At 28.9% G+C, this 19,564-nt stretch overlaps 1 protein-coding gene across 1 annotated transcript in view; it reads right to left on the reverse strand.

Moving 5' to 3' along the window:
- Positions 1-17,409: 17,409 nt before the first annotated feature.
- The window catches only part of LOC135958352 (uncharacterized), a 55,856-nt gene continuing 53,701 nt past the window's right edge, over positions 17,410-19,564 (reverse strand). The window contains exon 5 of the mRNA XM_065509257.1: positions 17,410-18,782. Within this exon, the coding sequence (XP_065365329.1) occupies positions 17,487-18,782 (1,296 nt within the window). The 3' untranslated portion in view covers positions 17,410-17,486. The remainder of the gene's footprint in view (positions 18,783-19,564) is intronic.

Genomic DNA, 19,564 nt, shown 5'->3' on the forward strand with positions numbered 1-19,564 from the left:
TTAAAATCAGTGGTAAAAATAAAGGATACCGCAGATAAACTACAAAAAGCGAAAATTTATAATATTGAAATAAAAATAACAAGTAAGAGTTTTATATTCGGCCGTGCCGAATCTTGTATACCCAACATAAATATGTGACAATAAAATATTTTTCTGATATAAAGGTTATATTTGAAATAGGGTCAATTATGAACCGATCTTCAATAAAGTTGGTAGAAAAATTTAGGTTCATATAAAAATTGTTTATGTTCAATTTCATCACGATCTTAATTACTATAAGACAATTCTGAATGTCCAAGACATTTTATTGTATGCGGACCAGCGATAAATGTTGCTAGACTGTATTCCGGGTGGACATTTGTAAGTGGACTAGGACAATGACAAACAAACTTTATCAACAGAGAGTGTTTGAGAAATCCTATGCTATGTCCTTTCATTTGCGCCCTATCGTGTTTTCAACAGACAAATAATAGACGGACCCAAAAAATTTACACTTTTGTGGGTCTGCGATGAATATTTCGATGTGTTACAAACGGAATGACAAAATCAATATACCCCCAATCTTTTTAGATGGTGAGTTTAAAAATAAAGCGGAAATAAGAAGTATTTGCATTAAACAAATTTCAACTTAAATCCGAGTTAACTACATACATGCTGTAATGAATGACCATTTTGAAAGTGCACTTGAATTTGAAAAGAAACGTGGGATTTTCATAAAAACAAAATTTTCCAAGTAAAATGTATAATTACAGTGAAAACAAACTGTTGGATTAGAAATCATTTATTATGATTTTTGCCATATTATCCAAAATGAATAACATTTTTATAAAATTTCCTTGAGACTCAAAATTTTCTATTTAAAATTAAAGAAATAATTTTCAAATAATGCCATCAAATAAATAAAATCCTTAAATACCAAAAGCATCTTCACTTTATTGCTGCTGCCCCTTAATGAGGCTTTAAATTTTACACTCTTTTATATGGAACTAATTAAAATGTTCCAACAACAATCAAGTGAAGAATGTCTTGCGGCAACGCCTCTGAAAATTACAATTTTATACATTAAAATAACATAAACGAAATAAATGAGGAGAAAAAGCAAAGGATGCACATAAATCTGCCCGTCTAACAATTTGCACAATAATTCTTCTTATTTGATGTAATATAATGCTCACCTTGTTGAAAAGTTATTACTTTTGTTGCTGGTGTTTTCTTCTGGTAAAATCCCTTAAACATTTGCCAACATAATCTCTCATTCCCTCTCCACCCCCATACCAGCCAGCAGCCTGATACCTCTGAATGTACTCCTTCCATAACGCGCTGTTTGCATTTGGATGAGTTAAATAAGAACGTACGTCCGTCCATCGTCATCCTGTTTAGAATTGAAATAATCAAAATGGCAACAAAATGAAGTAAAAAAAAGAGTATAAAACGACTGTTTATGCCAGTATTTGTAACTTCAGCATAATTCTGGTGCTGCTGGTGGTGGTACCACCATAAAGTCTATTTAAGTTTTTTTTTCATATTTTATTTTAATTCCACCACAATGTTTTGTGCTGCTATGTTGTGCTGTTTTAGATTTTATTTTCCATTACCTCAACTGCTAATGATACCTTTGAGTTTGTATTCCTTTTTTTGCGTTTTGCTCCTTTTCCTCTCCCTTTTTTGTTTCATTTTATTCACTTTATATACCCTAGTTAGCCAAAGGAGTTCTTGTATATATATTTTTGGAGTCTATCTTAAGTCCTTTAACAATTTCGTTTCGCTTTTGTTTTTTATTTTCAATTTTCTTGTTATTCTTGTTGTGCATTTGTCTTTGTTACGCTGCTGTTGTTTTTGATTATAAAAGGCGTAAAACGATTTACAACTCTCTCGACTACAATGAGAGATTTTTATATTTCATTACTAGTTGAGGTTGTATGTGTCTGAATGTCAGTCTGTGTGTAGATGATAGTGAATGGAGTAATGTTGTCCCAGTAAACATTTTTTAATCTTATGAAATCTTTCAATCAATCAAAAAATTATTACAACCAAATTAAAAGAGGCCCGAGAAAGTTCTTACATTTGATTTTGTTCATGTTCCAATGGCGCGTTCTTGTTCACTTGTTATCACTACTTCGCGATAGTTCTAATCTAATTGCTGAACATTTTAATTCAAATCAAAATTTAGTGGATTTAACTAAATAATAACCCAAATTACAGATATGGATTTACAAAGTATGTCGCATTCGCTATCGTACATATACATTTAAAACAAATGTGTTTCTATTAGTTCAACGTGTATATATGTATATTTAGGTGGATCGGTAAAACGTGTGCTGAAAAAAGAGAGGTCCATTAAACATATTGCGATAAAGCATTTGAGAAGACTAATAGTATATTGCTGAATGAAAGAAGGGGAAGAATATCTTATAAGAATTCAAGAAACATTGGTCATCGTCAGATCTGATAAAAACTGAACGGATTTGTAGCTACTTTTAGGCCTTCCAAGGTTGGGACTAGTTAAGATATTCTGAAAATGAAATAAATTGACAGCAATCAACTCAGCAGAATTTTAGTTTCCAGTTTTTTTTTTTTAAAAAAAATTGAGGAGCGTACGGCATATTTTGATCATAAATATCATAAAGATCATAAAGACACTGTAAGACTCTCTCACTACCATCTGTTTTTTTTTGCGATCCCACAAAGTATATATTCTAAATCGTTTTAGATCGCGGAGTCGATATAGCCATGTCCGTCTGTATGTTGAAATCAACTTTCCGTAGCCCCCAAATAACTTACATAGATGAGTTGTTACCAGGGAAACCAAAATATGCAAATGCATGTTTTTTCTGGTGAGTCTAATGAGCACATGGATAAGATATTTACACGTTTCAGAACTATTTAAGAATTATGGCATCGATTTGTTAGTGCATATTTTTGCATATTTTACCCTTAAATGCATATTTTTGCATATATTTGTTTTAAGAGCATATTTATGTCATATTTTTGCGTTATTAGAGCATATTTTACTGTTTAATAGCATATTTTGACTTTATCAAAAACAAATTTTGTCTTACTTATTTTTCGCTGTTGTGATACAGGTTTTTACTTCCTTTGTTTAAAATTCAAAATTGAAAAATATATGGCTTTTTTAATATAAAATAAGCACTATTTTAATAATTGCGCCATCTAAATATAAAATTTTAGTTCTAATTAAAACTTAACCGTTCTAAGTGTTAAAGAAATATTGTCTTTTAAATTTGCTCCTATAACATCAGTTGATGCCGAAAGAACATTTTCTATGTATAAAAATGTTTTCAGATCCAATAGTCAACGATTTTTATTTGAAAATCTAAGTCAATATTTTGTAATTTATTGCAATAATAACCTTAAATGAGGAAGTGCCTTTATATTTATATAAAATATCATCAAAAAATACCTCTCGAGGCATATTTCCGGTTTCCCTGGTTATTACATTACATTACATACGCTATTTAAATTCGACAAAATCAGTCCACAAATGGCTGAGATATAAGGAAAAATCCAGGACAACCTCGATTTTTGGCCTATTTTTGATCTATATAGCGCAACCACTTTTTTAGCACAAAATTGTTTGACGTGTTTACTCTTACAAGTGTTCTGTAAGATCAAACAGCTTCAAATTAAATAAAACTAAATTTTTTGTTTTGAATCAAAAAATAAGTTTTTGAAATAAATAAAAGAGTTAAAATGTATTTTATTTAGTGGTTAGTCTTATTCGTCAAATATTTGGCATGTGTGACCCTACCTTAAGTCATTAATATAGACAATATGGATATCTAATTATAGATATTTCAAAGTCCGTTGCAACGATGTATATTAGGTATGTTGGACCTAAAATGGGTCAAAATCGGGAAAAATATTTTTTACCCCGAATTTTTTTTATCAAAAAATTGTTTTTGTCATAATTTTTTTTCTAAAATTTAAAAAAAAAATTTGGAAAAAACTTTTTAGAAAAATTAAAAAACAATTTGGAAAAAAAATTTTAATTTCATTTTTTCTTTCATACCAATTTCATACAAAATTTATAGCTAATAGCTATAATGTTTTTATTTGTATTGTTTTACAATTCATCATCACATTACAACATCGACTCCGATTGATTAAGAAAATTAGCGTTCTGTGAGAAATGGTTTTATTGAGAAATCAGTTTGATCAGCATGGATATCCTTAGAAATTGTTCTTTGGGAAGTCATTCTTTGTTAGAAGTCATAAGTCGTAGCTGGAAAGAGTGATACAAAATTGAATCTTCCGAATGGACCTCCTACAGCGCACTCGTAAAAAAATGTAGTTACTGTCCCACTAAAAAATTTCCACAGTGATTATTGAATTATTTTCATTAGAAGAATTTAACATTAATGTATCCATTTGAATTATATGTTTGTTGGGTTTAAGAGCCATGTACTTCGAAGAACATTGTGTGCAACTCCAAAAGATTTTAGAGTTTTCTGAAAAACGTATTATTTTTGGTTGTTGTATAGTTTTTCTTATTTTTTTTTTTTGGACTTTCACATAAATATAATCCCTTTTTATTTAAGTTCATTTCTAAATTCAAAATCTTTGTTGCGGCAGAGATTTAAACTATAAATTAACTTTATGTTTTCTAATATTACTTAAATATCTTACCTTAAAAAGTAAATAGTACGTACTTACCAAATAACAAGCAACTACCGCGAATAGCCAGCAACTCCCACTCCCTGTTAGAGTTTCTCTATCATTAGCTACAGGCCATTTTCATAAAGATTTTACATCTGCTTGGTTGCTTAAATACGAGTATTATTTCATTTATTTTTGTTAAATTTTCTTGTAAGGAAAAGTCATTGTTGACTTTTCTGCCAAAGCCGCTTTATCATTAACATTGTTGTTGCTGTTGTGTCGGTGCTTTCTTCTACTCCTTGAGCAGAGCGTAACATATTTTAATTTTCATGTAATTATCATAAAATGCTTGTGGAATTATTTATTTTAATTTCTCAAAACTTTTCTTTTGACCAAAAATAAATTTTAAGCAACTTGTGTATCATTTCCAAACACTTACTTTGCTTCTTAATATTTCTGCTTTGAATGGATGTTGGAGTTGTAGTGTGGGATTGTGGAATGTTGTAAGGGTACTTGGTTTGTTTATTTATTTATTGATTTTATTTATATTGCCGCTGTTGGTATGGAACCTTTCGTTATCTCATGAATAAATTATACAGGTTTCGTTTTAATTGTCTTAAAATAATTATGCCTTGAAATTAAGCTGAAATTAAATGAAATATTAACAAAATATGTCAAAGTTATATGGTGTGCACAGTGGGATATAGATATCTGTATTGTTAAAAAGGTTTAACCACCAAAATAATTTTCTAATATCTATTAAATTACTTTCTAAGGCAGTTAATTTAAGTGTATCCTGTCAAAAACCTTTTAATGACATGCAATTACTGAATAACATACTTCTCAATGACTACTACATACCATGTTCATTACATAGAAGTAGTCTTATAAGGACTTAATTTTTATTTGATATAAACTGCTTATTTACTGGTCAATTTTATTACAACAATGTATTTATCCTACAAACGGCTTCTGTCAGGATTTACGATCAATTTATTATTAAGGTCCTTACTTCTAACTAATCTCAGTGATATCGGTGTAATGACAAAGTAAGCGGTTCTGGTAATTACTTGCCTCCAATTTCGTGTAGAAATAAAGAATTAAAATTGTGAAGTGTTAGAATATTAATATATAAAACGTTCATTTTAATGAAAAACAACCTTCCCAATTGCTTTATAACAAAGTTTCATTCATTAAAATCTGTCCATATTTGTACTAGTTACAAGCTGTATAAGGTGGTCAACTTTGCAAGACTTTAACTCACCTTGTACTCTAACAAAGAGGTCAGAAATTTCATTATCTTAAAGCCTATGTCCTCCTCTATAATTAATTAGTACATAATTTAGCAGTCGGACCAGTACTTTTTTTGGATCGACCCTATTGTGCACTGTTTGTTATATTAAATATCTGCATGGCAGAAGTGATTTAAAATTCTGACAATTTGACAACTAACCAACAATTAATTATTTGAAATTTATAATGAGTTAGTTACTTTATAGTTTGTGTATATTAAAGTAATTTTGAGAAATTTTTGCTACAATTAGCAAAAAGTAAGAAATGTTAAAGGTCTAATGCGTAATAACATATTATATGGAAATTTAATAATATAAAATATTGTTTAATTGAAAATTGTATTGTAAATAAGAAATTTCAAATTTGCCCTTTGATTAAATTGAAAATTTCTCAAAATTACTTTAATAATGTAAAATATTTGTAAGACATAATTTGATTTGATCTTGCTTCAGTTATCAAAACTAAATTTTTCCAAAAATTTAACATATTCCTTAAATAAATTAACACATACATATTTCCATGAATTTACTGAATATTCAAAATTAATTAAAATTTAATTGTTTTTTCCTACAACCAAAGATGAAAAACGTCAGCAAAATCATAGTGAATGCACCTCAAACCAAATATTTACCAACAAAAGTGCAAACAAAACCTGGAGAATAAAAACATCTTTGTTTTCTTATTGACTTAAATTAAATAATAAAGTTTAAATACCACTATTTGTGTTTGTTCAATAAAGAGAAACAAAAAAATTAAACAAATTAAAAACAATTTTTTTGAAAACAATTACGGCATAAAGTCATAAATATTCTTGTCTAGATGAAAAAGTAAATAACAACTGTTTTAAAAAATAATAGAAAAGTTAATAAATAAAAATGAATAGAAGGGACCAAACCGATAATACAATGCCCTACACCGCTAAAGATTCTATATTGCATTCAAATTTAATACGAATTGGCATAAGACTTATTTGTATGCAATTTCATAAATAATTTTATAGCTCTGCTGATGTGTTCCTATAGAATCAATTATCAACTAAAAATATTTCTCCGGAACCAAATGATTTTTTCTAATATTCTGTTAAAATAATGTCAAACATTTTTATAATAAAATATATTTGAAAATAATCTTTGTTGTTATTAGGAGAAAATTTGATAGAAATCTAAAAATATATTTTTTCTAGCTATTAGCTAATTTTAATGTCATTTTCTCTTACGTATTTATCATCCCACAGCTCATATTTCTATCACCAAATTAATATAACCAAATAAAAAAGGCCAAACAAATCTCGATTAACAGTAAAGTTTTCATTTGATTTTGTTTCTGAATCATGGTTAGTTATCAGTACTCCGTGATCGTTCCAGCCAAAGGGCTGAAAAATGTCGGCATACAATAATCACACTAAACATTTAATTTTTATTTTCAAAGTGTGTCGCGTTCACTATCGTAATACTTTTTAAAGTGCTCATTTAGATGTAAACAAAGTGTGCCGAAAGAACAAGGGAAGCAAAAGTGCATGAAATCTACTAAATAATAAAGAATATTGCGACAAAGCAGCTGAGAATATGCAGTGAATCGTTATCAAAATTGATAAAAACAATACAAGAAAATTAACACTATATTCCGCAGTGCTTAGTTTTAAAACCCTTCTCCAAAGCATAATTTAAGATAAATATGGAAAACAATAAAAAAAATGTTTTAACAAAATTTTTGATGAAAAAATGTCGGTGCTTTTATCTCAGCCATTTATGCTCCGATTTTTAAAATAGCAACGTAATCAGGACTATAACCGATATATTGCTGCACCAATCATGTTTGTAAATTATTGTGTGCTTCGGAAAGTTGATTTCAACATACAGACGGAGTTGAGTCGATATAGTCATGTCGACTCCACTATCTATAACGATCCATAATGTGAAAATAAACCCTAACGACTCACAGTGAAGGCCATCCCAGCAAAAACTTTGCTTACCTAGTAAGCCAGCAAGTATAATTGGAGCAAAGCGATAACTACTTATTATTTGACTGAAACACTACTTACCGTTGTTCGAGATTTTTAAAAAATTCAGGGGTCAAGCTTACAAATGTACTTACAATCAGTTGAGAAATAAGTAGTAAATTCACAACAAGAATATGTAGCTAAAAAAAAACACAAAAAATATTGCCTTGTGTGGGAATCGAACAGTCACATTATTTGCATGTGTTTGATAGTCAAGCTGCTAACTCATTGCTCCATGTACGAGTTATTTTATTGTAAGTTAACAATAGTTTTAACATCAACATATAAATGAATATGATATGAACAAAAAAATTAATGGCTTTGACAGGTGGCGAACCACTAACCTCCCGTTTTCCAGTCAAACACACTAGATAGCTGTGCTAAAAGCAAAAGTTCATTACCAGCCTGCATAAAAATAAGTACTTATTCTAGTAAATAAAATAATGTGCTGGGTAACCACCACTCCTTACAAAAGAAGGCATGAAATAACTAGTGGTCATTACAAAAATTCACAAAATTTTTCCTGGGATAAGACAGAAAAATTTTCTCACTGGGAATATTTCTTTGCTAAAGAAATGAAAGATTCTTAGCACCTGCAAGCAATCATTGGGAAAGCAGAAGCTTTTATTCTAATTACATTAACTAATACTTTTTAACAACAGAAGGGTGAAATATGTCGCGTGCTAAATAATACTCAAGATTGTAAAAAAGAAATGAATGGAAATATTTCAACAATGACAACTATCAACAGACAAAGCCAAACGAATCAATCAAGCCAATTTTGGATACTCTGTTCTGAAGTGAAGCGTATCCCAGAAAGGACAAGTTCTGGACTATAAGGCGTGTGATGTAAAACTTACCAACCACTTCTTTCTAAATAGTTTTTAACAGGAATTGCAACATGTGAATAGATTGGACTCTTTTGGTCCTACCAAATACAGAGCATTACATAAATATTTGGCTTTGTAGTCTATTCATTTGCGCTTGGGGTCATAGTAATGGATTCATTTTTCATCGCAAGTAATGATTCGGTGCAAAAATGATTTTCTTTTATAGCATTCAAGCAGCATTTCAGAAATACAAAATCAAGGTCTCTCAGCTTCAATTCGATTGGTAGCCAATTTCCTGTTTTTGAAATTGCTGACAACAATATTCATGGCGTAATTAGGGTTTTTATCCCGGGAATTCCCGGTAAAAATTTCCCGGGAATTTTGCCAATTTTTCACTACCCGATTCGCGGGATTTTTAGCCGGGAATCCGGGGAATTAAAAACTGACGAAAATACATAGAAAACAAGTTGAAACTCTATTTTTTTCACCAAAAAACAGTGAAAAATTGTTTACAGTTTTTTGCTTATATCTCGGCAATAATAGACCGCTTATTATTATTATTATTTATTTGGGGTTTTTCGTATGAAAATTTATAAAGTGAATTCATTATTTATAGAATTTATTTCTTATTAAATCATTCTAATTTCTTTAAATTTCTTCTTCAAAACCATAACAAAATATCTTCAAAAATTTATTAAATTATTAAATTTTTCTTCAATTCAAATCTAGTACAAAAAGGCTTAAGACAATTTTTTCAATTAATTTTGTAAATGATTTGATTAAACAAAAATTTAATTTTCATATGGAAATTTCTTATTCATTCACCTAATATTACCCAAAAGGCTTTTCTGAAGATTCCGTGAAAATTTTATCAAAATCGGTCCAGCCATTTTTGAGTCCATACATACATACACACATCCATTTTTATGAAATATATGGCATTAGCGGTATAATGTAAAAATTGGATTTTTGCACGACCCTCCGCCCACAGACCGAATATTAAAAATCTGACTATACAGTGTTACCCGCTGGGCTATTCTGAAGATTCTCTGAAAATTTGATCAAAATCGGTCCAGCGGTTTATTATATATATAGATGGCATTAGCGGTATAATGTAAAAATTGATTTTGCCACACCCCTCCGCCCACAGAGTGTTACCCGCTAGGCTATTCTGAAGATTCCATGAAAATTTCATTAAAATCGGTCCAGCCGTTTTTGAGTTCATTCGGAACATACATCCATTTTTATATATATTGATGAAAAATGTTTGTATGAGAAAATTCGAAAATCTTCTTTACGAAATCACCGAATGGACCTAATGTAGTATTTTAGGTGTCCAAAACCATATTCAGAAAATTTCCTTTCCAATGATACCAGTTTGGAGATAATCGGTCGGATGGTCTCAGAGTCTATAACGGACATAGGTAGAAACATTTTTTGTATTTTATATAGATAGAAGAAGAAGATTGGCTATAATATTCCTAATTTACAGTATCATTATATATTTCGGGAATAGCCGGGTACCCGGGAATGTAGAAAAAATGTTCCCGATTCCCGGGTATCAAAAAAGGTCGGGAAATTAAAAACCCTAGGCGTAATGCCTCCAATTCTTGGTTTTCAAACTTTTTGGATGGACGATCCTTGCCTTTGCCATCTCTCGCACATTGAAACCGATGGAACACATTCACCATCGGCAAGAATCCATCGATCTTTATGATCGATATCTCATTTTGTTCCTATTACATGTGGCTTTGCCATAAAGCAATAAATCTGAACAATTTCTGGCGTTTTCTTTTTGATTTTTTTAAAACAAAAAAATTGCTATTTTCACGTAAAAAATTATTTTTTTGCTTCAATTTGTTGTTATAACTCCGAAACTACTGAGCCGATTAAAATCCAATATATAAAGATTATGTAAATCTAAATTTTTTTAAGTTCACTTTAATAATATCCGACTAAACGTTTTTAAGTAATCATTAATTATGAGGAGAAACGCCTAAAAGAATTTACAAAATTTTAAAAAAAAACCTTTCCATAGAATTTAAATTTGGACCATATTTTTGTACTACTGGAACCACAATACATCACAATTGTATAGTGGTTTAAAAGGCCTCTAAAATTAGATTTCGATTTTGTTGCCCTGTGTAAACATACTTACGAATCTCCTACATTTTCCATTTTAAATTCAAACACATTTAGTTTAATGATTTTTTGTTGGATTTTTTTTTTATTATAATGAAATATGAATTTCTTGAGCTTTCATTTGATTTTGTTTTTGTATGGTTTATTAAAATATCTGTTGTTGTAATAATTAGTTACTATCATTATCGTTATTATTGGTTTATAGTATTTAAAATTATTTTTATTATTATTATTAATTTCAATTTTGTTTTACTTTTTTTATTTAATTAATTTTGATGATTTAATTTTTTGTAGCTTAACTACTCAGTATTAATTTTCTGTTTTCTTTTTTTTTTCATTATTATTTTATAATAGTTTAAATATTTTTTTTATGTTTTACATTAAAAAAATTATAATTAATTTTTTATGTTTATGTTTTATTTTTTAATTGTTTATTCGTTTTACAAATGAAACTCTTTGAGTTTTTAGATTTTTTTTTATATATTGTTTATTTGTAACTAAAAGCTACTCTAAATATTTATATTTTAATTTAATTAAATATTTAGTATTTTTAATTAGTAGTTATTAAAATTATTCATTATTTAACATTAGTTGAAATTAGTTTTTTTTTATTTTTCATATTTAAGCAGTTTTATGAATTTTATTTAATTGTTGTGTCTAAATACTAAAAGTTCTCAATTTTCATTTCATTTTAGTTTAGTTTTGCTCATGTTGCGTCTTAAAAATAAAAATAATTAAATTTATTTTCAATATTTAATTTATGAGTTTTGATGTTACCGCGCTTTATCGTCTAAGACTTCCAGTTTACTTTTAGTATTAATTATTTAATTAATTAATGATTTTATTACTTATATTTAGTTTAACATAATTTTATTTTTTTAAATATAACAACTAAATTATTATTATTAGAAAATTTGTGTTTATTTTATATTAATTTTTAGTTGTATTTACAAAATAATTTCGTTTTGTTTTGTTTGCTCTAATTGTTTAAATTATTTTAAATATTCGCTTTTAGTTTTGTTAACAATCACTAACCTAGTTTGTGCTTAAATTAATTTTATTTATTGGTATTTAATTCTGCTTAACATTTGTTAATTATACTTCTTTTATTCGTTATAAATATTTTAATATCATAGAATTTTAGTTTAATTGTAGTTTAATGTTTAATATATTTTATTTTAATTTAATTTAGTTTGTGTCTAAATATTTATTTTATTTATTATGCATCTCTTAAAGAGTTAACAAAGCAAAACTTAAATTTCTTCTTGTGTTTTATATAATATTTCTCTCTATATTTTATATAAAGTTTAGTTTTTAATTAATATTAGAAAAGTTGGAAAATAATAAGAATTATTTAATTTGTATTAGATAATAAAAAACAAGTAAATGAAAAAGCTAATATTTAAATAGTTTTGAGAGGAAATTTCAAAAAAGCTCAAGGATTTTCTTCAAGTATGAAATAGTTGTTTAAAATGTTACATGCCTTGTAAATATCACCTAGAGACGAGACTTAAATCAGCTTTTTATGAAAAAAAAGCTTCAAAATAACAAAGTTCAATACAATCTGACCTCTTTTTTGTTTGACTATACCCAGCAGTTAAGCAAGTAGTCAAGGTATTCCTTATATACAGTAATTGTCTCTAATGTCTGATCACTTGGCCAATTCCAATTGATATATTTTGTAAATTTTTCAATTAGTTACTTTTCCATGTAATCTAGCGTGAAGTCAATTGTCACTTAAGTGTCTCTAAGTAATGTAGAGTGTAGTCACTTTAAACGTTAATCGTGTACAGGATATTTTTACGAGTATTACCTACAAACTTGTTTTATATAAATTGTATTGATATAATTCTCATACAGTTTATTTTCTTTTTGCTAAAGGATACATGTAACTGCTGGATACATCTAGAGGTTCGTCTCTATGGGTCGTTTTCTGTGATTTCGTTTTTAAAACATGATGGGACTTTGGCATTTAAATCAGTTTATTGACATCTTTGGAACAGTTGTTTAAAGTAGAGAATTTATTTTCTTAACGGATTTTCGTTTAAATTGGTCCCTTTATGGATAGTGTGGAGACTGAAGAAAGTTTTTGAATTTATTTCTAATTTTTAAGGGATGTTCAAACGTTTTTGATTTTTTGGAAGACATTTTTTGTATCTAAAAAAATAAATTCAATATTATTTAATACGATTATTTGTAAATAAATTATAAACAAAAATGTTCAAATGGGTTCATTTTGTTTTATAAAACTTTGGCAAAATTTAAATTTTTTGTGAATGAGTTTATTAATGTTTAAGCAGTGAGTTTTACAGTCTTTCAAAATAATATTATATTATGGTATGCAATTTGATGCTCATAATAAGAAGTTGTTTAAAAATTGTTTACATATATAATAGATCCCAAATTTTGGAAGTTCGAATGAATTTTTATATTTTATTTACTTTAATTCTAGAGTCCTAGATTATCCCAGCAAATACTTGGTTTATTAGACTCTACGCTATGTCTATGACTATTATATACGGTTTGCATTACTTAGAAGTAGTCAAATAATGACATATTTATTATCTGATATATTTATGAGGCCATCAGCGCAAAAGTGGTGTGAGCCATAATTTTTTTTGGTTGCTGTTCTGGTTTTACATACAGTCCTAACATTACTAATATCAATACAAAAGTGGACTAAGCTACCTTTTGGTATTCAAAAGCAGATGGAGCTGAAAAAATCGTTTTTGAACAGAGAATAATATAAAAAACAAGTAAGAGAAATATATTCGGCTGTGCCGAATCTTATATACCCTTCAACAAATTATATTTCAAAATAAAAATTTTAAATATTTTTAGGTAAACAAAATTTATTTTTTTTCAAAGTTGTTTTTTAATTTTTTGGAAATTTTTTTTCGAATTGTCTTTTTAAATTTTTAAAATATTAATTTTTTTTTTAAATTTCAAAAATTTTTTTTTTAATATTTAGCGAAAAAAAACTTTTGGTGAAAAAAAAATTCGGGTTAAAAAATATTTTTTCCGATTTTGGACCTATTGTAGGTCCAACTTACTATGGTCTTATATACTTCATTGTTTATACTTTGGAATATCTATCATAAAATACCCATATTGTCTATATTAATGACTTAGTAATCCAGATATATGAAAGAAAGTAGGTCAAAAATTGAGGTTGTTCTGGTTTTTCCTTACATCTCAGCCATCTGTGGACCGATTTTGTGAACCGAGCCGGAAGAATTCCGGAGATATTGATGTATGAATCGAGTATGTAAGTTATTTGGGGGCTTCGGAAAGTTGATTTCAACAGACAGACAAAAGGACAGACGGACATGGCTTAATCGACTTCGCTAGCTATAAGGATCCAGAATATATATAATTTATAGGGTCGGAAATGAAAAATGTAGAAATTACAAACGGAATGACAAACTTATATACAACCTTCTTACGAAGGTGAAGGGTATAATAATGTAGCAAAAGTGGTGTAAGTTGAATATACCACTAAATAAATAGTTTGTGGTTACAACACTTTTGCACTGATAGGCTCATATAATAGCTTATTTATACATACAAAATAGTACAAATTTGTTTATTCTCGTTAAAATAATTTTTGGAAATAGAACTTATATGGGAGCTATGGTCCATTAGAATCGATCTGAACAAAATTTACAGGGGTGATTTTTTGTATATAAAAATTATTTGTGGACAAATCTATGTAAATATCTATATAAACCAAGTATTTATGTTCGATAAATTCCTATTTCGAGAGGACATTTATATGGGGGCTATGTGCAATAATTGACCCATTTTTAGCAGTTTCAAAAGGCTTCGTTCTTGAGTGCAAATTTTATCAAAATATCTTCAAAATTGTGATCTGTACTTTGCGCATAAATTTACATGGACAGCCAGCCAGATGGACATTGTAAAATCGGCTCAGAAAGTGATTCTGAGTCGATCAGATCATTTAGGGTATAATGATTCTTGCAAGTTTCTAGAATTTTGATTTCAAAGTATTACTAGAATTGATAAATTGGTATTGCTTTAAAAAATACTTATAATTTCCAAATTAAATTAGCATCCATGTAAAACTCACTGCAATAAAAACTAAGTTACTCCAAAAAATGATGTATTACTGTTAAATTTGATTGGCATTACTTGAGACGGAGAGTTTTCAAAGTGGTCCATTTTGAAAATATGTTTTAAATGTTCAATGCGGTGTTAAATTTCATGAAAACTACTTACTTTAATACTTTAAGTGACTCTGATTGATTTTCAAATATTTCATATTGCGAGGTTTTTAGGCTGGATATTAATTTAAATTCCTCTTTTTTTATATACTAAGTCAGCAAAAGTTATAAATTCTTTTAAGTTAAGTTAATTAAAAAATTCAAAATTTATTAAAGAAAATCTTATAGTTAAGTTGATTGTACCTACATATATATACATATGTCTAGTAAACAATATAAGCTTGATAATAAATGTGCTTTAAATGTATATTTTGATAAGCATCTTTAAAAATAGAACCTTGATACGATTACTTAAACTCTTTCAAGTTCTTTCTTATATGAAATCTCTTTAAATTGAAACAATTAACATGAATTATCATAAAATTGTTGCCACAAAGACCGAAGACATGAAACATTATTCAAGAGAAATCTGTCAATATGCTTAAAAGATTTCCATTACTCTCAACCACCTACCTTTTTTGTATCATCTCACTCTCTCAATCTAAACTTAATCGTTTTTAATCTAATTTACCTTTTGTAAAGCAAAACTCAAAATGCCTGTTACTTAGTTTTCTTGTTCATAGTTATTAAAACATTTACATACGAGAATAGAGTTGATTACACTACAAAAGTCCATTTGAAAATTCATTGTGCTTAACGCAGCAAAAAAGAAATAAAATAAAAGAAACACAAGACCTAAAGTAAGAAATAAGCAAATTTTACAAAATACCAACTTAAGATGTCTTAAATGAAGGCAGATAAAGATAGAAATCTTTAAGGTAATTCATAAATTAATAGTCCTCAAACTTCTAAAGACAAAACATCAAAACTCAGACAAAAAAAAATCAAATCAAAAATATTTTTTTTAAACAAGAAATTGTTGAAATGGCACAAATGATAGGAAGGACCAAATTATAATCTCACAGACACGCTCTCTACCACAGACACACGCACACATATTTTTAAACATTTTTACTTACACACATACACACACACTAGGGTGGCTCTTATTAAATTTGCGATTTTCGATACTCCCATTGGCGAAAATTGTTCTCAGTCATTTAAAAACAAAATGCTGAAAATTTAATCAAAATCGGATAATTTTTCGAGTTTTGGATCATAGTAGCAATATTTGCCAAAAAAAATAACAATAAATATTGAAAAAAAATTCCAATTAAAAATAGTTTTTGCATTTTATTTACCCATAGAAGATCAAATATAAATTACAAAAATTTTCTGACATCCATAAATAATTATAATTTGATAGCAAAAAAAACATAAAATTTCAGGAACGGTTTAAATCACAAATTTAATTTTTTTAAAATTTAAAGCATTAATTTTTACTCTAATAAATAAAATTGCAAATTTGAATGGTTATACCTAGAGTGTCCAAAAAACCGGTTTGCGGTTTAACCGAAAAAGTGTGTTTTTGAAAAAAACCGGTTTCGATTAAAGTCTTTTAAAAAACCGGTTAACCGCTTCATATTAAATTTTAGTATTTTTGAATTCTTTATGCAATTATTTTATATCTTTTACGAAATGTTGTCAAATGCTAAAATTTTCTATAAAATAAATCAATATTTTATAGAAAAAAACCGGTTGACCGATTTTCGGTCAAACCGATGTTTAAAAAACAGGTTATTCGACAACTGGATTTTTGTCTCGAATTATCGAATATTTTTGTTATTATTTATTTTTAGATGTTATTCAAAATTGAGAAACTCAGCTCAGATTAGCATTAAAAACAACTAGCGACTTAAAACAAGATTTTGATTATTTTGGCCAAAATTTCAAAAATATCAAATAAATTTAAGATCAAACAATTAAGAGAGCAGTGCCGAATATTTTTAGGTAAACATAATTTTTTTATAAAAATTGTTTTTCAAAATAATTTCAAAATTTTTTAGCCCTTTATACATCCCTGCAATGGACATTGAAATATTTATCATTAGATTTCCATATTGTTTATATTAATCACTAGTAATCCAGATATATATCAAAAATATGCCAAAAATCAAGATTGCCCCGGGTTTTCCCTTATATCTCAGCCATTTTCTCGATTTAAGATCAAACAAGTATGAGAGCTGTGCCGAATATTATGTACATTTAATTTTTTGATTTTTTTTTTTTGAAAATACCAAAAACTCGAAACTTCAAATAAAATAGCGTTGGGTTTTAAAATGACTGAGAACAATTTTACACCTTGAAAGCATCGAAAATCTAAAAAAATGCAAAATCAGGACTACCCTAATACACACACACAAACTTAAACTACTACTTACGTACATAGACATTATTATAGAGATTTTTGTTGTTGTTGTTTTTGTTTTATTTTTAAAGTTGTATTAGAATTAAACCTCAACTTACTATTTACTACGAGTACTAACAAGCGACGTTATTCAAATGATTTGCTCCTAATACTACACCCGCTGCCATGTAACCAACAACATTGCCGTTTCCTTGATAGTGTTGCTGTTGCTGCTGATGTTGTTGTTGGTGATTGTGATGATGGTGCAGATGATGATGATGTTGATGATTATTGTGGTTGTTTGCAAGTGTTGTTGTTGTTGCTGTTGGTGCGGCTGCTACAACATCATTCGATGATGCCGATGCTGGAGTTGGTACTGATGCTGATGATGCCAAGGACGACGTAGCAATTGTGGTTGATGTGGTTAAATTTAAAGTACCATTGCCACCGGCAATAACCGCACTACCGGCAGGCGTTGAGTTTGCTGTTGTTGCTGTAATGCTGGCTAGATTTGCATTTGTCCCAACCACCCCAGTAACACCAACTCCTACTGCACTACTATTTTCTGTTATTTTTAATATACCAATCGGTGTAGTGGCCGTAGCTGTTGTCGTAGCACTAGTGCTTAAACTTGTGCCACTTATGTGAGCACTGATGCCACTTGGTACACTGGACATAATGGTGCCGCTTGTATTCACGCCCATTCGCAACAACTCCTCGTTGGGTATTGAAAAATGACGATAAGACATATAATCTGGTGGCATATTTGCCTGTCTTTTAGCATTTTCAATGCGTTGCTTCTTCAGCTTTACATAGCTGAGCACTGAAATCATCACGATAAAGACAATGATGCCCAGACAACAGCCCACTATTAAGCCCAGGCGTCGTGTCAGTATGGAGTGTATGAAGCCATTGGTGGCCAGACCATTTTCGTCTGTGATTACGCTGGGTGTAGAGTCCAGTGTTTGTACATCCGTACACGTGGAGAAACGTGAATTTTTCAACACTTCCTGCAGAGCATTGTCCGTAATAATGGTGTTTTCGATTAATGCTTGTTGTTGTTGCGGCTGGGCCAACGATGAGTGTTCGCCAAAGGTCATAATGCCATCTGTATTGTAAAAGTTTCCCGTGTACGACAGATGATATGGTGTGTATGACGAGGAAGACGACGACAACGACGATGAAGATGATGATGACGATGACGATGTTGTTTGCTGTGACGTTGAGATATCAGAGGAAACTGAGGATGATGATGGTTCGTCTCTTGGCATAAGGAAGGTGTCATTAAAGTGTATCCTTTGTAAAGCAATGGCCACAGGCTCCGATAGCCAATTACCGGTACCGATAACACAAATGTGGTAACGTGTATTTGGACTAAGTTTTGTTAATTTCGCTGAATTGGCAGAACCATTTAAACGTTTGCCGCGTATCTGTTTGTTAAGAGAATGAAAAAAAAAAACAAAATGATGCAAACAAAAGGAACAATGAAAAGAAAACATGTTTTAAGGATTTAGGCTAAATTTTATGCGATGGTTGTTGCTGTTGTGCGTGTTTTTGTCACGAAAATAGTGTTGGAATAATTAAGGAATTGTATAAAAAAGTAGAGGACATTTTGGTGGAAATAAATGCAATGTTTTGAGGTTTCAACTTAAAGTGAAAAACTGATAGCAATACATTTAATTTGTTTTCATCAAGCAGGGTTTACTTTTATTTATTTTGGTGAAACATGGACAAATATATTGCTTAGAAATAGTCTGTTATATTTCTTATTTTAGTTTATAGAAATACATTCGAACATTTTTTGTGATTTTAATTCAATGTAAACATATTTCTATAAAATTGTAATTCTACACCTATACTATATTGTAGGTTAAGATATTTCGCTATTAGGGCTCATTACATTTCTTATAAAAATGTTTGTTATATAAACGTTCGTTATAAACGCTGAAGCACAACAACAATTTGTTCAAACTATCATAATATATTAGGACATTATAATAGTAGACAGCACAGTGCACTATAGGTTAAATGACTACTTTTTCTGTGCTAAATTAATAACGACTACAAAATCATGTTATTCAAACCAAAACCTTAAAGAATTTCGAAAGTAAGAATAATTCTATTAAAAAAATGGAATTTAACCCACTAACGACCAAAAATTAACCCATTTACAATCATTAATGCAAACTTAATACATTAATTTATTTTAAGT

The sequence above is a fragment of the Calliphora vicina genome, chromosome 4 (assembly GCF_958450345.1).
Source record: "Calliphora vicina chromosome 4, idCalVici1.1, whole genome shotgun sequence".
In the NCBI taxonomy this organism is placed as follows: domain Eukaryota; kingdom Metazoa; phylum Arthropoda; class Insecta; order Diptera; family Calliphoridae; genus Calliphora; species Calliphora vicina.